The 20251-nt window shown below is 43.8% G+C and overlaps 2 protein-coding genes across 7 annotated transcripts in view; one reads left to right on the top strand and one right to left on the bottom strand.

Moving 5' to 3' along the window:
• Positions 1-14431, top strand: part of RFC1 (replication factor C subunit 1) — a 40509-nt gene extending 26078 nt beyond the window's left edge. For both annotated transcript variants that reach the window (XM_081207618.1, XM_081207617.1), the window contains 13 exons: positions 270-663; positions 2349-2458; positions 3994-4108; positions 4648-4736; positions 5183-5320; positions 5613-5708; positions 5834-5932; positions 6421-6575; positions 6676-6793; positions 8246-8391; positions 9520-9733; positions 11874-12050; positions 13975-14431. In XM_081207618.1, coding sequence (XP_081063744.1) covers positions 270-663; positions 2349-2458; positions 3994-4108; positions 4648-4736; positions 5183-5320; positions 5613-5708; positions 5834-5932; positions 6421-6575; positions 6676-6793; positions 8246-8391; positions 9520-9733; positions 11874-12050; positions 13975-14052 — 1929 coding nt within the window. In that variant the 3' untranslated portion in view covers positions 14053-14431. The remainder of the gene's footprint in view (positions 1-269; positions 664-2348; positions 2459-3993; positions 4109-4647; positions 4737-5182; positions 5321-5612; positions 5709-5833; positions 5933-6420; positions 6576-6675; positions 6794-8245; positions 8392-9519; positions 9734-11873; positions 12051-13974) is intronic.
• A 136-nt stretch (positions 14432-14567) lies between these two features.
• The window catches only part of WDR19 (WD repeat domain 19), a 36881-nt gene continuing 31197 nt past the window's right edge, over positions 14568-20251 (bottom strand). For all 5 annotated transcript variants that reach the window (XM_081207595.1, XM_081207597.1, XM_081207596.1 and 2 more), the window contains 6 exons: positions 20068-20149; positions 19130-19280; positions 18057-18180; positions 17652-17728; positions 15530-15651; positions 14568-14749 (listed from right to left, as the gene is read on the bottom strand). In XM_081207595.1, the coding sequence (XP_081063721.1) occupies positions 15540-15651; positions 17652-17728; positions 18057-18180; positions 19130-19280; positions 20068-20149 (546 nt within the window). In that variant the 3' untranslated portion in view covers positions 14568-14749; positions 15530-15539. The remainder of the gene's footprint in view (positions 14750-15529; positions 15652-17651; positions 17729-18056; positions 18181-19129; positions 19281-20067; positions 20150-20251) is intronic.

Below are 20251 nucleotides of genomic sequence, written 5' to 3'. Positions count from 1 at the left end.
CCACAGTTTAGGGTTCAGACCTAACAGAAAAGTGGTTCTCTTGAAAGCAGAAGGAAAAGCTGTCTCCTTCTAATGACTGGACTGGAGCAAGCCCAGGGCTCGCTCAAGTATGATTTAGTATACTTAAACTATAGTTTTGTATCTGGTCGAAGCCAGTGAGCTCCCGTTGCTGATCTTTTTGAGAATCCCTGAATTCCTAGAAGCACCATTTGAAAGCTTTTGTCTCCGAGCTCAGGCCTGCTCATTCTGGCACGTCTTTCCTTTTCAAGGCAAAGAAGGCCAAATCCAAGTGTGTGAAAACCCCACCGAAAGCTGAAGCGGAAAGAAGAAAAATTAGCCCTCCAACTAGAGAGAGTGAACCCAAAAAGAAAAAAGTCACTCCTGAAAAGGACAATACCGTCAGATCTCCCAAGAAGCAAACAATGGAAGCAAGGAGAGGTCTGGACTTTGATCAGAAAGCGCCGGAGAAAAAGGATCCGAAGGATGCTGGGAGCCCAATTCAAAAAGGCAGTAAAGGTGGAGCCGAGGTGTTGCTATGGGTGGACAAATACAAGCCCACATCCCTTAAAACAATTATTGGGCAACAAGGCGACCAAAGCTGTGCCAATAAACTCTTGCGTTGGCTTCGAAACTGGCACAGGAATCTTTCGCAGGACAAACACGGTAATTGTGCAATAAATGATTCTTCTGGAACTTGACACCTTTTTCCAGGGTCTTGATTATGTATATTACATTTACACAGGGCATCTTAATGCCAAACCATAGCTAGTTGACAGATAGCATTGAAACCTGGTTTTATTTTAATCTGTTAATGTTCTGGATCTGGTCATTGCAATGTTAGCGTACAACTGAGTCAGAATTTTGCTTTTGTAGTGTGTTCCCTTCCCCTCCCAAGGAGTCCATAGCTGCTACCCCACACAGCTCTCTTACTGCCCCAGCCAATGTTTGTAGATACAGTACTGCATTCAGTGAACCAGTATTAATGGTTTCACTCCAGTAAAGCTATTTATAAACAGGGTTTTCTAATTAGCTTCCCAGCTTAACACATCAAATGTATTTAATTTGGTTTAAGGAACACAAACCATGTTTCAGCGTTGCCCTTGAAGCAAGTCTGGCTGAGGACATTCTTTACAGTTGAAGCAACTTAAATCTAACATGAAGTTTAAGTCTTATTAGGTATTTATAGGTTTACAGGCTCAGTTTTGCTTTTGAAAAAAAACCTTTAATACCTTGCCATTTCAAACTGATAGAAAACCCACAGACATTTCAGAGTAAATTTGCTTGAATTCTGCAGTGTTTTTTTTAAAAAGTTCATTTTTTTCTGGCGTTAAGAACTGATCTACCGTATTTTTCGCCCTATAGGACGCACTTTTTCCCCTCCAAAAATGAAGGGGAAATCTGGGTGCGTCCTATGGGGCGAATGCAGGCTTTCGCTGAAGCCTGGAGAGCGAGAGGGGTCGGTGCGCACCGACCCCTCTCGCTCTCCAGGCTTCAGGAAGCTCTGCGCAACCCTCAGGAGACCGGCTCCGAGGGTTGCGCAGAGCTGCCTGCAGTCCCCGGCTCAGCACAGCTCTGCGCGGCCATCGGGAGCGGGGCGCTAAGTCCCGCCCCGCTCCGGATGGCAGTGCAGAGCTGCCTGCAGTCCCGGGATCAGCGCAGCTCTGCGCGGCCACCGGGAGCCGGGGGCGAAGCCCCGCCCCGCTCCGGATGGCGGTGCAGAGCTGCCTGCAGTCCCGGGATCAGCGCACTTCTTCCCATCACCAGCCCCACAAGCTCGGGGGACAGCGGGGAGGTAGAGCGTGCCTTCCCACTGTTCCCCGACCTGGTTCTTCCAGCCCCGCACCTGGGGGGGGAAATAAATTTTTTTTCTTTATTTCCCCCCCAAAAAACTAGGTGCGTCCTATGGGCCGGAGCGTCCTATGGGGCGCAAAATACGGTACATATTCAGAATAATTGTGTGCCCCTGTTGGGACTGTACAACCTTAGATTGAAAATGGAGGCTTGCATGTGGATAGTTTATTCATTTTAAATACTTGCATCCTGTTTTACTACTGCAGGTTCTGAAGGTGGCATTTAGATACTATCTCATGTAAAACGAAAAGACTTCCTGAAAACACTAGCACATGTAGCCTGGTTTTCTACATCTGGATTTTTAAAAATAATTTTGGGATGGGCAGAGATGTTCAACATGGCACTCCCTTCGTTGGATTTGTAAAGCATTGGGTTTTTTTTGTTTTGAAACTGCTTTGTTTCTGTTTCATTGAACAATCTTGTTAAACTGTTGCTTGTTTTCCTCTTGGCTGTTATATGACATGGTTGGCTAAAGCTTTCCTCTCTTTTCCCTGCAGCAAAACCCAGTAAGTTTGGAGTCAAAGATGACGGTGCTAGTTCAAAAGCAGCTTTGCTGTCTGGCCCCCCAGGGGTTGGCAAAACGACCACTGCTTCATTAGTTTGCGAAGTGAGTTGCATTTCCCCCCCAAAATGGGGATTGCATGCGAAGGAAACGAGAGCATTGGGATGAACTTCTTTGGGGGCTGTTTGATGGAGGAAGTGACTGAACAACACCAGAAATGTATTTTCTGGTATTGCAGTGGACCTTGACAGCTGCTTTCCTGCTTAAGTCTATCAGCAAATCAAAGCTGGCCTGCATGTCAGTGCTCACCATATACAGTGGTACCTCGGCTTACATATGCTTCAGGTTACAGACTCCGCTAACCCAGAAATAGTACCTCGGGTTAAAAACTTTGTTTCAGGATGAGAACAGAAATCGTGCTCCTGCAGCGCGGCAGCAGTAGGAGGCCCCATTAGTTGTGCTTCAGGTTAAGAACAGTTTCAGGTTAAGAATGGACCTCCAGAACGAATTAAGTACTTAACCCGAGGTACCACTGTAACAGCATCCACCTCGGCCATTAGAAAGTTCTGAAAGTTCCCCCACTTACTGGAGGCGACCACAGTCAAATACGATCAAACACCGTTTTTCGATTGTCTCGGCTGCCGAACGCCGAAAACCCTGAAGTGAATGTTTTCATTTTCACCATTCACTTTGCCGACAGCCCTTTGATTTTCGGTTTTTGAACGTTTCAGAAGTCAAATGGACTCCTGGAATGGACTATGTTCAAAAACTGAGGTTCTACTGTATGCAGGTGGACTGGCTTTGGCTGTACTTTCATTCTCCCTCTGGCTTCCCTAAGAATTAGAGGAGCTAGGACAATTGTTTGCATTTGATTTGCCATATTGGCCCGAATATAAGCCGCACCCGAATATCAGCCGCAGCTTTAAAATTCAAAGGCAAGAAAGAAAAAAAGACAATACCTGAATATAAGCCGCTCCCTTAAAATTCTGCAGGCACTCACACCCATTTTGTTTTAATGTATGTCTGTTTCAGCAGCGATATCGTAAAAGCCCATTTTTGTAAGGTTGCGAATTTAAGCCGCACTTTAACTTTTCAGTCGGAATTTGGAAAAAAAGGGTGGCTTATATTCAGGCCAATATGGTAATTCATTTCTATATAGGACTCTGAAGTCTGTTTTTAAAAAAACAAGGTTGCAACTACAACTGCATATTTTTTTTAAAAAAAGTTGAATTATAATGTTCTGTGGTATCCTGTTCTGTGGGTCAGATCCATCTGTTTAGTTGACCTAATCCACTTTGACTTACTGTTTTAAAAGCAGAGTTGCTTGCTTAGTTTTTTCAGATGGTCATTTTCTCTCTGGGGTCATTTTTATATTGGTGACTAATCACAAAAACAATGACTAGTTTAGAGAAGATCCAGGGCCACAGCTGACCTCCTGAGGAATACCTTCTGACGCCCCAATTTTTAACTGGAATCAAGTGGTGTGCATGGAAGATTGGGGGTTGTGGTTATTGATCTTCTTGACCGTATCCCTAGAATAAGACTGCTTGTTGGCTGCTGGACTAATCTATACAGTATAAGCATTTTGTTTGTCTGTCTGTCTTATTGACACTGCTGTTTTATTTGTGTGTTTGGCTTAGGAACTGGGCTTGAGCTATGTGGAATTAAATGCCAGCGACACTCGTAGTAAGAACAGCCTGAAGGAGGTGGTTGCCGAATCTCTAAATAACACCAGCATCAAAGAGTTCTGTTCAGGTATCTTCATTTCCCTTTCTGGGCATTCCTTCTTACTGGCTAGAGCAATTAATGTGGACTCGCTGTCACCAATTTCACAGGCCCTAATAATTCCCTCATGCTCAAAAAATGGTATTCTATCTTGGATTGATTTTTTTGTAAGCAGCAGCGTTTTCAGGAGATGGGCAGGTTCACAGCAGACAGTTTACCATGACATGAAACTGGGCCTTTCTGGACAGTTTGTTGCCCTAGAATGTAATAAAACACAATCCCTGTCTTAGCAATACCACAGATCATGGTTTGCTTTGCATCCAACTAACCATGATCTGTAACCAAGCTTCAGTCTTGGTTTACTAACTGAGTTTCTTTGGGATGAAACAAACCATAATCCCTGGTTCAAATGTAATGAGGTGGTGGTTTATTTCTTCCCTGCACGAATTGGAAGGAGTGAAGTGGGTGTGGTTTGCTTGTGCGCAGTAAGTTGTACTTTGTGGCTTACAATGAATGTGGCCGTACTATGTGGGGAGAAGATCACTTTGCCTTTTTTTACTCTTCCTCAGGCACATCATCTTCAGTCAGCACAAAACATGTCCTAATTATGGATGAGGTGGATGGAATGGCTGGCAACGAAGACAGGGGAGGCATCCAGGTAGAATAACTTCCATGAAACGTGTAAAAGTGATTATTGTGAGTTTTGGGGGGGATGAGGGGTGGAAGTTCAGACAGCACAAGGAACAGATCTTTATTAGCTTAAAGGACAACTGATTGAAAATGAGTATCATGTCTTTTTTGTCTCAAAAATATTTTATCATTCCATTTTGTGCTGACCGCTTCTTTCACAAAAATGTAAGGAAAAAGCTCAACCTTGCTTTGGTTTATCAAGTTGGTCTACTAGAAAGCTATTGCTTTCCTTGAGACTAATTCACTAACAGCAGTTTGAACTGTTAAGCAGCTAGGTCATTCCTAAATGTCTGAAAGCTAGATGAGATGCATGGCAAACTTGCATCAAGTTGCACTAATTTGCAGAGCACTGTGGTTGGTATCAGCAGAGCCACACAAACGGCTTCATGGTGGGGTTGCATTCTCTAATTGCAGGAACTGATTGACCTGATTAAACATACAAAGGTTCCTATAATTTGTATGTGTAATGATCGGAATCACCCAAAGATGCGTTCCCTGGTCCACTACTGCTTTGATCTTCGCTTTCACAGACCACGCGTGGAGCAGATTAAGGTAGGCGGTTGACAAATAATATGCTGGGACTCTCTTAAAGTAGGACAATAAGAATTGCCTTTCTGGGTCAGTCCAAAGCCTTTCTGCAAGAGATCCAACAGATGTTTCCAGGAAGCTTAAAAGCAGGGTGTAACAGTGATGGCTATCCAATTGCTTTATTTTCCCCAACTTTGGGGGGGAGGGCATTGCCTTAGATGGGACCATCAGAGAGAAGTGATTCCAATTAGTTGTCATGGATAATAACCACTTATAAATCTATTCTTCATGAATTTCTCTAATTTCCTTCTCGCAGGGTGCCATGATGTCCATTGCCTTTAAAGAGGGGTTAAAGATTCCACCACCAGCAATGAATGAAGTCATCTTGGCAGCCAATCAGGATATCAGACAAGTGAGTTATTGATCAGTGCCAGCCTTTAATCCTTAGTCATTTATTTAGTCTGCTCTCTATCGAAGGCGGATGGAGTTTCAGACACCAAAATGAAGCAAGCTCTAACCTTTCTGTTTTGTTCTCAGGTTTTACATAATCTCAGCATGTGGTGCGCAAGGAGCAAATCTCTGACCTACGATGGTGTCAAAGAGGATGCTAACAAAGCAAAGAAGGACATCAAGATGGTAGGATGAATTATGGCTTGGGGAATGCCATGTCTGTGCCAGCTTGCTTTGCAACAGGACCTGCAAAATTAGATTTTTGCCAGAAACCAGAAGTTGTACCTTGGGCCCCTGTTAAAATCATGGCTTCAAATATCACTCAGACAGCGGAAATGTCTAGGTGATGCCAGGAATTCTGCCTTTGGTTGAGCTGGTTCAGCCATCATCATCATTATTAATATTTTTATTTATTTTCCAGTATTGTCCCAATAACAGCCTCATTATAAAAATACAAATTTTATCCAGTTAATACAATTATTGCCAATTATTCAAATGTCAAATTATACAATTTAATTTAACTGGCCCCCTCGCATGCTAGAGTTGATTAATTCATTCTTCTGCATTTTTTCTGCATTCCAAAATACTTGCCCAGATTCTTCCAGGGCTAATCTCTGCAATTGGTGCAGAAGCTTTGCTTGACGGTAGAATTCAGAGTCTCTTTATTTTTGCAGGGCCCTTTCGATGTTGTCAGGAAGGTTTTTGCTACCGGAGAGGAGACCTCTCACATGTCCCTTATAGACAAATCGGACCTCTTCTTCCACGATTACTCTCTCGCCCCGCTCTTTGTCCAGGAGAACTACATCCACGTGACCCCAGCTGCTGCAGGGTGAGTTAAATGAATCTGAATTATTTGGATTGTGTAGCTGCATCAGGACTAACGAAAGTACAATTGTTTGTGAGTAATGTGAGCCATCATTTCCCCCCAGGGGTAACACGAAGAAACACCTGATGTTGCTTAGCAAAGCAGCTGACAGTATTTGCGATGGCGACTTAGTTGACCGGCAGATTCGCAGCCGACAAAATTGGAGCCTTCTACCTACGCAGGTTACCCACTTCTTTAGTTTCCAGAGCATATCGTGTGGCTGCCTCAGGGGTATCTGCTGCTTTGTCGCAGGTTGTGGCAGGAGAAAAAAGCTCAGGATTTGTGCAAAGTAGAGAGGGGCTGAACTTTTCAGCCATGCTTTTCCCCATCAGTTCGTTTTGCGGGAGGGAGGGAGGGGTGAAAACATACCAGCTAAAAAAACAGGGAGATGTGGGGAGAATTTCAGAGAAACTTTGGAGGGGTAGAGTTTTGCCCGTGAGAAACTCTTACAAAGTGGCTGAAGGAGTGTGGGTGCTCTCAACTTTGAAAGGTCCTCATGAACAGCTTTGAAAGCAGGGGTTGTATTGGCTGTCAGCAGTGTAATTTCCTGATGTCAATCAAAGGCCTTTTTCTCTCCCTGCTGGGGTGGGAATGGTCTTGGCAGCGAGCACCTTCAAAAGTTAATCTCAGAGTTGGAAGAGTCCACAAGGACTCATCTAGTCCCATCTTTTGCCCAAAGTGTAGCTCGAACCCATGATCCTGAGAGTCTCATGCTCTACCAACTGAGTTATTGTGCTGGTAATCAGTGGCAGTTTCCGTCTCAAAGCACAGAAGCCTTCCGTCTCAAAGCACAGAAGCCATGTACAGGGATCAAAGTTAACAGCCAGAGCCTGTGGCTACTTCCCAGTATGCACAAACCTCTCCCCTGGAAGCTTCTCATGTGACCTGGCCTGCCTGGTCCTTGAGACTCTCCAAGCTTTGTACCCTCAAGCTACCGTATTTTTTGCTCTATAAGACGCACCAGACCATAGGACGCACCTAGTTTTTGGAGGAGGAAAACGGGGGGGGGGGATCTGAATCCCAGAAGCTAGAACAGCAAGAGGGATCTGGCTTCTGGGATAGACTCTTGCTGTTCTGGCTTATGGGATAGCTGTGCACAGCCACTCCCAGGCAGCGGGATGAAGGCTCCCCCTGCCCGGAAGAGGCTTCTGCGCTAAGGCAGAAGCCGGGACAGCAAGCGGGATGGCTTCGCGGGCAGGGGGGGAAGGCTACCCCAAGACGCTCCCCATGGCTCTTTAAAGGGAGCGCTGAGCAGAGCCTCCTGCTTGCATTCGCTCCGTAAGACGCACACACATTTCCCCTTTTTAGAAGGGGAAAAGTGCGTCTTATAGAACGAAAAATATGGCATTCTGACTTGCTGGAATGTGCCTTCAGCCTGTGGTGCCTCTTGCTTTCCTGGACGGGGAGAGGTGTTTGCAGAAACCTCGTCTTTTACATGGCTGAAATGTAGCCCACTACTTTGCCTCTTGCAAAGGATCCCTACTCTGTGCTGGTGATGGGGCTTCCATCTTCACCTCTGTTCTGCTACTATTGCCTTGGGTATCATTCTGTATTTTCTGTGTAGCGTATTAGAAAATAATTGTGTCCATTATAGTCTCCAGGGAAAACTGATGGATGTTTCCTTCATTGTTCAGGCCATTTATTCAAGTGTCCTCCCCGGGGAGCTGATGAGAGGCTACATGAAACAATTCCCAAATTTCCCAAGCTGGCTGGGCAAATTTTCATCAACAGGAAAGCACGACCGTATCATGCAAGAGCTGTCGATGCACATGAGCCTCAGGTAATCCTGGTGACCTGGGTTGCAAATTCCCCTATTATGGACAGTGTTAGAAACTCAGATATATAAGCCAAAAGGCACTTGAAACTAGGTTACGGTCACCACAACAGAATGTTTTGGTACTGCCTTCCCCCCCCCCTTTAAAATTTATTGTTACTATTCACCTCATATCAACACTGCTTTATATTTTTTAAAAATCTCAAAGCAGTTTGCAGCACATTAAAACATCAAATAAAACAAATGCAAGCTTCAGGGAAAATATTTCAGATCCTTCTCTAAGTGACATTTTGCTTTCCCCATATTTATTTACCTACTTCATATAGCTGCTCCATAGCAGGACTCAAGGAAGCCAGGGTGGTGTAGTGGTTAGTGTGTCGGACTCGGACCTGGGAGATCAGGGTTCAAATCCCGATTCAGTCATGAAGCTCACTGAGTGACCTTGGGCCAGTCGCAGCCTTTTAATCTACCTCACAGGGTTGTTGTTAATTGTGTAAACAGGGCCACAGTGATCAAGTTGCCAAAGGTTTAGAATGTGAGGTTCTTTTTTACTGCTGGTTACTGAAACCAGCAAAGCATTTCGTATAATCTTCTGTAATTAGAATTCTGCAGAACACAATTTATCAACAGGAAATGGGTCAACATGTTGAGTTCTTGCACATTTTTTTCAGTACCCACATTCTCTCTTGACTTTGCATTAAACTGGCATTTCCATTCTGCAAGATAGATCTTAAACATGTTACTTTTCGGGTAGATGACTGCTGCATTCATAGCATTTTGGGTGTCCTTTGGGTAGAACAATTCTGGTTTAGAGAGTATTCTTTGGGTGGAAGGTCCTGCTGCATGACTCCTCACCTTTATCGGTAGTCCCTTGAGCCGCATTGCCTGCTTGGCACATAGGTACTTTCCAACATGCTAAGCACGCCCTCCTGCCTCTGTTTTGCCCTTCAGATGAACTTACATCTGCTTTATACCAGTCTGGAAGTATGGCTATACCACAACCCACTGAGTGATGTTCACTAGAGTATGGCAGCAATGGGACCTGAGATTGCCTGTATGCAGAGCTTGAGCCTTCCCTGCCTTCAGAAAGGCTTTGGGGGAAACCCACATAATGCTTCTTCTCCCTTCGTATAGGACACATGCAAGCAAGAGAGCAGTAAATCTGGACTATTTGTCATACTTACGAGATGCAATTGTGAAACCTTTGACATGCCTGGGAACAGATGGAGTGCGGGAGGCTGTAGCATTTATGGATACTTACTGCTTGATGAAGGAAGATGTCGAAAGCATAATGGAAGTAACCAGTTGGGGAGGCAAACCTAGTGAATTTTCTAAAGTTGATTCCAAGGTAAGTTTCTCTTACATGGATTGTTGTCTGCCAAAAACATTTTATGGGCTTCCTTAAATAGGATTCTCATACGTCCGCCCCCCCCAACCTATTTCAAAACGGAACATTGGGTGTTTGCTGTGAATGTTGCGTCTGGTGCATGTAGGAGGCATCCTTGGGACACAGGCGGCCTAAACCACCGAGCTTCTTGAGCTTGCTGATCATAAGGTTGGTGGTTCAAATCCACATGACAGGGTGAGCTCCCGTTGCTCTGTCCCAGCACCTGCCAACCTAGCAGTTTGAAAGCATACCAGTGCAAATAGAGAAATAGGTACCGCTGCAGCAGGAAGGTGAACTGCATTTCCGTGTGCTCTGGCACTTGTCACGGTGTTCTGTGGTGCCAGAAGGGGTTTAGTCATGCTGGTGACATGACCCAGAAAGCTGTGGACAAATGCCGGCTCCTTTGGCCTGAAGCGAGATAAGCGCTGCACCCCATAGTCTAATTCGACAGGACTTAACTCTCCAGGGTTCCTTTACCTTAGGAGGCATCCAGAAATGAGTGTGTTAACTTTCCTTGCACTGTCTAGGCATGAGTCATTGGGGGATTTAACCCTCTGTGCCCACTGGCGGAGGAAGAGGAGTGCAGGGAGAGCGCCCAGCCCCGGTGGGATGCCATCGCTGCTGTGCCTCCATCTGCCTGCTCTCTGCCCCCCCCTCCCCCCGTGCTGGAGCATGAAGCTCTGCCACTGTCTGTGCCTCCTGCATGCCAACTGGGAACACAGGTTACTTACTTCAAATATTCCTTCTAGCAGATGTGAAGGGAGAATCAAAGGCAGAGAGGGTTATGTCCCCCAGCCTAAACCCTATAGGTTACCCACTTGCTTCCAGGTGCCTTCCACACTAACCAGGGTATGTCTAGCTCATCCTTCTAACATACAAAGGCACTCAGCTTGCTGAAGTCAGTGCCTTTGCATGGTATTAATCACTAGGCTGACTATATAAGCGGTGTTTTGTTTTTTTTAGAATGTTTATATCTTGTTCTTCAAATAAGCTCAGAGCAGAATAGAGAAGGTTGTAGGTGGGCCAATTAATCGACTGCTTCAGAAGTCAACTAGATTTGCCATATGGAATCCTTTGGGTTTGGCTGATACATGAGACAGGCCCTTGCAGGTAAAGAAGAGTGAGCGAGCAGAAAGGCCTAAGGAAGATAGTAACAGGCAAGGTTCAGTTTCTGTGGGTTAGAGCTCACGTCAGATACTTAGGCCAGTTTGTCAGTATTTGGGAACCTCCCAAAAGTGAGAGTTTATTCTTAAGAGGAAGATTTTATTCCCTTTCAAGGATGAGGAAATACTAGCCCATGGGTCGGATGTGGCCCACAGCACGTTTGCGGTCCAGCCCACAATCTCTCCCCTGCACACAACAGTTAGGCTCAGTGGTGGTGGGAGGGTTAGCCCTGCCCTGCCCTAGCCATAAATGGGACCTTTTTCCAAGTCCAACTGCTGTGCAGCCATTTATGGCTGAGAAAGAAGGGAGAGAGGTTTGACAGAATGGAAATGGGTAGCTCCATTCCACTCCAACAACTTTAGCTTTGGATCTATCCACCAACTCTGCTCCCTTCCACCCCCAGGTCAGATAAACACCTCATGAATTATTTTTATCCTGAGGAAATGTTCTTGACATTGGACTGCTCTCCTTGGCTGGGACCCTTTTCCTCCTCCTCTCATTGAAAATGGGAATCTCCCTTTCTCGTCAAAATGTTCTACCCTTGTTTTGTTTTACTGGGGGATGATATGTCCTAGCTAACATAACACAGTGGTTTTCAAACATGCTTCCTTCAGGGAACGATTTTCATTCCATCTTCTCATGCAACTCCTGTGTGTTGCTGAGGATTCGAAGGCATGGTGTTCAGGGTTGTTGGACTCCCATTACTTCATGTGAACCGAGTGAAGGCTGGCAAACACCTGCCTTCCGCATTTGCACATTACTTGAAAAGATCAGCAGTAATGGAAAAGCTGTCTTTTCAGAAAACCTTTGCTATTATTGTCCTTAAGGTACTTCTGAATTCCCCAGAATGCTGCTTCAAAACTGCTGCTCACAGCTGGTAAGTGGCCACAGGAAAACTTCAGTGCCTCACTCCAGATCTTTCCTTTACTGTTTGCAGGTTAAATCTGCCTTCACACGAGCCTATAACAAAGAGGCACACCTTACACCATATTCTCTGCAAGTGGTGCATAAGGCGAATCGACGAGCAGGATCGTCGGTGGATGAAGAACTGGAAGCTGAAGAAATCCCATCTGAGAACGAGCAAGAGACTATTGAAAATGATGCAATGATTAAGGTAACGTTTTTTGGCTGACAGGGCAGTTAAATGCCAGGGAAAATCAAACCATCTTTAAAGGTTTAATAAAACCAGGGACTGATTTGCACAAGGCTTCGGTCATCTGCCAGTGTGTGTTTTTATTAAGTCTTGTTTACACCAGTAAAGTTATTGTTATGAAGTTTGGGCCAAAAGTGTTCAGACACCTTGATTCTTAAATCCTAGTAAAAAAAACACACACAACCCTACATACTTTGGCTTGCAACAGATGACTTGTTCATAGCAGGAAAATAAATTAGAGCCTGATACTGTCATATGTTTTCATAATGTTGGAAGCTGAGGGTAGCCATTGAACGTTTGCTTTCCACGAGAGCTTTTGGAATTATTCCTCTGGAGGTGTACGTGTGGAAAACGTTATGTGACAATTAATAATCCATACAGACTTTTCCAAGGAAGATTTGAAAGTGGGAAATAGCAGTTATCTTGGACCTTTGCATTTCAGACACATGGAATGCAGTTCCACTGCATACTGTGTATATTTTCATGGGAACATGTTCCATTTCCCACGGAAGCAGATGTTGTGGGGAACCAGTCCTGAGTAAATGTAGTAGTGGCCTTATTTGCGTATCATGGTATACCAGGGGTAATAGTTTACAGTGCATCTAAACCTATGAGGATCGTGGTTTGTCTCACTGAAAGCAAACTAGTATTATAACATCTCTGAAAAATGGCAAGTTGATGTCTTCATATGCCATCTTTCCTTACTGAAGAAATGTTGCCATGATACATTATTCTATCATGCTAACCGTGTTGCAGTTGTGAAACCTTGCAATTTAATAGAAACTGTCCTCAATACTACTGATTTTCTGGCATTAAGTATAAAATGTGACGTTATTTTTCTTCATCTGTATAATTTTCCTTATAATCATTTGGTTTTCATTCCCATCCTTTCTAAATGTTCACTGAACTTAGAAGTGTGAGCAGGGAAGTATTACAGGAAAGATGCTTTTATTTATTTGTTCTGCTCAACTTATCCCTTCATACTTTCTCTTTCCTTACAGCTTCCCTTGGGACGGAGGGGTGGTTTGTTTTAAAAGAAATGTGTGCTTTTTTGGCCTGGGTGATATATTGATACATGGGTCAGATGATGGCTGCTTCATCCAGTGGCGTATCGCAGGTGAGACAGCTGCTGCTCCTGAGTCCCTCTGCCACCAGAGGGACGCAGGAGTGGCTGCTATTTCACCTGCAGGATGCTTCTTTCAGCTGCCCTGCAGTGGAGCAGTTTAATGAAGCCCCAACCTGGGGGGGGGGGTGTTGGCCAGCTGAGAAGCAGGTGGCTTAAGGAAGCCTGCTTCTTGGTTGATCAAGCACCCCCCCCCGGGCCACAGGCAGCTGCGTGCCCCTCGGTGAGTGGAAACCCTGCAACCAAAGCCTTAAATGCTCCACCTGCTTGGCTACTGCCACCAGGGAGGGTGGACTGTGTCTTTACTTCCAGGGTAAAGACGCAGCACCCCCGCTTGGATGAAGGCAGCCATGTGCTTTTGAGGGAGGGGCACCCAGTCCCACACAAGCAAGTGGCTGGTCTTACAACTCCCAAGTGACCAACCAGGAGGAAAGAGACTGCCCCCCCCCACTTATGAGGAGGCAACACAGAGAGCAGCTTAAGGAAGCCCCTGTAACCCTACCCTCCAGCTTGTATGGTATGGTAAGGGGCTTGCTCAGCTGAAGGGCTGGGCAATGTAGCTGGCTACTTCTTCCTCCCCTAAGATGGAGAGGAGGAAGCAGCCGGATACACTTCAGACATTATATATCACAGTGCTGAAAACCATATTGCCCAGCCCTAGTGCTTTTAGAGACCTTAAAAGCAATTTGCAAAGTGTGCTAGTATTCCTTGCGACCGAAACATTTTCATCTGACTTAAAAACTGATTTTTTCTTTTCTGCAGAAGACAACCAAGACTGCTAAGCAACCAAAAAGGAACGGAGATGTTAAAAAGGGGAAAGCAAAGAAGAAGTCTAAATAAATGGTTCAGTGCTGACAAATGCTCCGAACCAGCTATGCAACTGTTACTTTATGCTGGGGGTGTTGATAAAACAAGCTTAGTCATTTTATCGTCACTACACAAATACAAATATGTAATATACTGAATAAATAGGACTAAATGCAATTCTCTGGCTACTGATTGGTATGCGCAGTGGCTTAGTTAACATCTAGAAAAAATAAACACTGGCCTGTGCATTTACAATATTTCATCTGTGCAAAGCTAATACTTTTTAAAAATAGCTATTATGTTGTCAATTCCTGTATATATATATAGTATATAGATTGGTCTCTTTTGTACATTATGAGAACACAGCAATGTTTAAAAATTGCAATAAAACTAATTTCATATTTTTAACCAATTTTTCTTTTTTACTTCTTGTATCTTACACCGACGGGGGTTTAGGCCCTGGCCTAAATAATCAAATTTGTTCTCTACTTCCACCCTGCCCTTGCCATCTTCAAGAAATCTTGCCAGCTACATAGATTTAAGACTAATTTTTAGCATTAAAAATTTATTGTGAACCAAAAAGGCCATAGTACAAAATTTCTATAAAAGAAATATTTACAGTTTCACAGATCTGATAAACTATAAAATAATTTCAAGCATAGCCGTACCAACTGGGCTTAAAGTTTTGAAGCATCCTTTAGCGTTGCAGCATTTGGCTGGCCACTGTCTCCTGAAAATAAACACAAATGTTCTAACATTTTGTATTAGAGAACACCAGTCTGGTAGCTAAAAACACGAAATGTCGCAAACTACATAGATTCAACATTCTGGGAAAACGAGAACAAGTGGCAAACTTTTAAAATTATGTTTCTACATTATTTCAATAAACTCTCCTATAAAATTCCCCTCAGTGCTATATACGACCACAAACTACCTAATTTTTTTAGCATTTAAAAGTCAATATTCCATTAAATTTTTGAGATTCCTGTATTGCAGTGTGTTGGACTAGATGCCCTTAGCAACCCAACTCTATGATTCTGTAATCACATCACCTCTTTGATGGCTCTTGAGGGTTTCTCTGCATTCCTTCCCCGCCAAATCAACATGATGCAGACAACACTGCGCTACTACGTTCATAGCCTTTCACCCAGCTGCCATTGGCAGTAAGATCTGAAAACATCCTGCCTGTGCCATATGAAACATAGCTGCTGCCATTTCAGAAGTAACGAAAACCTGATGGTTGAAAAGAAGTAGAGCCCTAGGATTCCTAACTTCCCAGAGCACCCATTTTAAACCTATGCCACATTTGCATTTTTTTTAATTTTGGTGACTCAGTGATTATATAGATCATCAATGAGGAAGTCAGAACAAGAACCACATCCCTTCATCACTGCCAGAGAAACCAGACACCAGTTGGACAGTTTGCTCCCTTAGACATTAACGAAATAAAAATTTAGTCCATAAGATGCTATGAAGTTCTAGAAATGAGACCCAAGGTTGAAACACTTACCTGACTATAATCATTGCTCCACTTCAGGCTTGAGGTATGGTGTACAGTCAGCAGTTTTCTTAAGGCTCATAATCTCAACTTTTTCTGAACACATGGGACATGTGCTTTCATACTGTAACAAGCTGTTTAAGAAAGATACATTTTCACAACATGCCCTGTCATTTTGATTATTTTATACTGCTCAAAATAGTTTGTGTCTTTCTTACACAGGCATAGGCAAACTCCGGCCCTCCAGATGTTTTGAAACTACAATTCCCATCATCCCTGACCACTGGTTCTGTTAGTTAGGGATGATGGGAATTGTAATCCCAAACATCTGGAGGGCTGGAGTTTCCCTATGCCTGGTCTTACAGGTGAATAATTTTGGCACCTTGGGGCAATGGAGGAAGGGATTTTCTTTGTCCAAGTGCTTTGTTGATGCTGAGAGCCAGTGTGGTGTAGTGGTTAAGAGCGATAGACTCGTAATCTGGGGAACCGGGTTCGCGTCTCCGCTCCTCCACATGCAGCCGCTAGGTGACCATGGGCCAGACACACTTCTTTGAAGTCTCTCAGCCCCACTCACCTCACAGAGTGTTTGTTGTGGGGGAGGAAGGGAAAGGAGAATGTTATCCGCTTTGAGACTCCTTAAAGGGAGTGAAAGGCGGGATATCAAATCCAAACTCTTCTTCTTCTTCTGAAGGTACATAAGGCTGCATACCCTTAAAAAGTATCGCTGCCCATGTTGTCAGGTTACAGCACTTGGAATGTGCCAAACAGGAATAGATTCCTAATATCAGGAACCGCAAAAATGCAGTGAACACACGGACTGCTCCTAGAGTCAGCTCAGTGTCCTAACATGAAGTCCAGAATACTCTGGGAGACCAGACCAGCCACTTAAAAAGGCTGTTTGCTTTTATCAGATGATCCCCAGAACTTGTAATACTAGTCGTACAAGTCAAGTTAAATGTTCAGAAATATTCCTAGGGTTGTGTTAGTCCATTTCAATTTTCAGAATTAAAAGTGCTTGGCCAGGAAGTGGAGATGTTCTCCCCACAAACCCATCATAAGTGCAAATTTGCAACTTCTCAAATATGTTTATATGCATTGTTTTCCCCATTCCACTGCAGATGGCTAGAGTCTTGCCCCGTTTCCTAGAGTTATCCCAGCCAACCAAGGATCATTTAGGATGCCACAAAGTTATGTATGCAGTAAATTTTGACCACATGCTGACTTCACTGAGGGCCAATAAAGCCGGTTTAGAATAAAGGAAATGAATGCTTCTTGGACATGATCCTAGCCAGTCAATACATATTGTAATGTTAATGAAGAACTCGCAGACAGACACAACAAACACTTTCAACTCAGTCCTAACTGTAATGTGATATGGAGTTTTGTGATGGAGCCTCTGGCACTGATTGGCTAAGTTCACAGAGATGCAGGGCAGACAAGTTCTCTATTTGGCTGGAATACAATGATCCTAGAGAAGGGCAGGGCAGGCAGAAGGACTTATGCAAAAAGGGGCCCAGGAAAGGAAAGTGGGGTCCTTGAGAAAGTAATGGTGCTTTATGTTGGCTTAAAGAATTGAGCAGAAAAGGAAAAAGTATGGTTGGTGCCTATCTGAAGGGCAGATTTTCTTTGGCTAAGCAGGGATGGCATAGGTTATGGTGCCACCTAGCTGAAGGGAAATCTAGTGTACACAGTTGTACAAACAAGGTGTGCAAGGCCAAGAGTTTCAGAGGTGAGGAAAGCTGAAGTTCAATTTTTAATTCAAAATATACAGTGGTACCTCGGGTTAAGTACTTAATTCGTTCTGGAGGTCCATTCTTAACCTGAAACTGTTCTTAACCTGAAGTACCACTTTAGCTAATGGGGCCTCCTGCTGCTGCTGCTGCGCCGCCGGAGCACAATTTCTGTTCTCATCCTGAAGCAAAGTTCTTAACCTGAAGCAATATTTCTGGGTTAAGAGAGTCTGTAACCTGAAGCGTATGTAACCCGAGGTACCACTGTACTTAACAGATGATTGGCTGCAAATCTCATGTATATATTGAATCGATCTAGTGTCTGGTTTGCTTTGAGGATCATGGTAAACGTCTCTGGCATTTAAGTAATATCCTAAAGGAAGATGAAAAAGATTCCAACTTACTTTCTGAATGCTGAATACAGGGCGGGGAAGTCACAGTGGGGGCACACAGTCCAGTCATCTTTTACCATATGTCGTCCCTAAAATGAAGAGGGCGATTAAACCTGGTGGAAAATATTCCAAATTGCTCTGCATCAACCTATAGTGGACAGGGGCCATTGGGTGCATATGCTGCAAGTGACTTGTTTCTAAACCAATGACATGTAGCGGGGGGGGGGGGGACCAAAGGGTGCAAAATCTAAACGTAACATTCAAAAAGCAAGAAAATTCTGAGATTTTGCAGAGTGGAAACAAATAGTGTGAACCAGTTTCAAATAATAGGATTTTTCAGTTTCAGCATTAGAAATTTAAGGTAAGAACAGTTACACCTTCTTGAAGGGTAGTCTATTATATTCAAATGATACTTACTGTGGCAATACAGTATGGGAGGTTGTTTTTACAGCCAGGACAGAGCAGCTCACATTCAGGCAGCAGGAATTCACAGTAGGGACATGGGGTGGTGGGCTCTTCCGCTTCGGCTGTGTCAGGTCGTCTGTTAGTAGAAAGAAAGAAATTCCATTAAGACGTTTTAACAAAGACAGGGTTTTTTTTATCTACGAGGATAGCAGAAGTGCTTTCCTAGCTTACAGAGGCTTAGCTCTGCTAATGATAAATGTGAATAACTATAATGAAAGATGCTTAATGCAATAAGCAGCATGCTGATGTATGTAGCTCAACAGTTCCAAACTTGTTCCTCTGCTCCCTTGCCAGGCTAGAGGAAACAAACCAGAGGATAGCTTTATGTTGCATGTGAACCAGAGTCTGCAGGAAGCCAAGATTAAACTTGGACTACAACTCCAATAATCCAGCAACATCTGGAGAGCCACAGTGCCTTTATCCTTCCAACCACATGACAATTCAGCAGATTGGCTTTGCAATACAGTTATTACTGTAAATGACTCTATTAGCTGCCTCTGGAACACTAGTACTTATGAAATATATTTTTGACATCGGTTTCTGCAAAACTCAGGAAATACTTATTAAAACTTCTGCATAGGTGGCATTATACACAGGTGAGGCTACCCCAAATATCTAAAGAGGTCAATGCTACTTGTTGGAGGGGGTAGGCAGTCAAAGGTACTTATTTTCATATATGGTGGTTTGGCAACATCATCAAACCTTTCTAGAGTGTTGTCTTCAAATAAATCAGGTTGATACGTAACAAAACAATTGAAATGCCTCCTGGATCCTGCTTTTGCATGTAATATTATTACATGTGTTGCTTGTAGGGTTGGGGCACAGACTAAAATTTGTGGTTGTGGATAACTGCTTAACAGCCAATACTAATGCATATTTACTTAAAAGTAAGTTCTACTGCATTTCATAGGACTTATTCCCAAGTAAGTGTGCATCAAATTGCAGTTTTCAAGTACTGCCACAATGCTTTCAAGCTAACTTTTATCAATGCATTTCCAAACTTCAGTTACACAGAGACAACTCACCTAACCATGGCTTCAATCTTCTTTTTGTATTTCAGATCAATTTTATTACGGTACTCTGGTCTCATCAACATTGCAGCAAAACTAAATGCTGACTTCTTCAGTCCTGCTCTGTGACATTCAATGACTGTTGAAGTCAGGATGGGCACAATGTCTATAAGAAGAACAATGGCAATAATTTTATTTCCAATGGTGATAGAAAGCCTTGGGCTATGGTCCTTCATTTTTGGCTTCCAGTTATAACTTTCCAGATTTCCAGAGAGCTGCTAATTGATTTGACTTTCCTGAATTTTAGAGAAAACACATGGGAAGGGATAGGAATAGCAATGACACCCAACAGCTGGCATCAATTAGCTGCGTATATTTTTAGTAAATTCATGCAATTATTCTAAGAACGAAAGAAATGTTTCGTTGGGTAAAACTGAAGTTCCACTTGCTCCAGGACCATCTCTACCAATGCTTGAATTTAAGTTGCATGCCCTTGGGCAATTCACTAACTGGGAGTAATTCCTAAAGCAGCAATGGTTAACCCCTGGCCTGGCGGTCTGGTATAGGCCCCCAAGCAAGTTTTCTGCTCCCCACTCAAGACCACATCAATTGTGATGGTGGCAGCAAAAAGAAAAGTTGAAGTAGACATATTGATGGAGTTGGCAGAGGTTTAGCCTTTCTGCCCATCCAGTGCCCCAACAGGGAAGCCAATCGTCCCCTCTCTGGTCATCTGATCAATTATATGACACAAAGAGGAAGTAATAACCCCCCATTAACAGCTGGTCTACATAATGGAGCTGTTCTCAACCTTGGGTCCCCAGATGTCATGGGAACTCCCATCATCTCTATAGCTACCAGTGACCAGGGCTGATGGGAGTTGTAGTCCAACCATCAGTCTGGGGATGCAAGGTTGAGAACGGCAGGTGCCACTTCCCAGTATAGTTAACACTTACGGGATGGAAATTTGCTGATGTTGTTGGCCACACGAATGAGCATACGTGCTCCCTTCAAATGGTCGCCACATTTAACGTGAATCTGAGAGAGAAATGTGAGTTATTCACAAAGCTAAACAGTTGCAATCTTGAAGGTCTTTCCAACCATGTGGTGCGCTCTCTCTCTCTCTCTCTCTCTCTCTCT

Source organism: Podarcis bocagei (assembly GCF_964188305.1).
Source record: "Podarcis bocagei genome assembly, chromosome: 9".
NCBI classification, from domain to species: domain Eukaryota; kingdom Metazoa; phylum Chordata; class Lepidosauria; order Squamata; family Lacertidae; genus Podarcis; species Podarcis bocagei.
The sequence above is the reverse complement of the archived record's forward strand: the minus strand, read 5'-3'. Positions and strand labels throughout refer to the sequence as shown.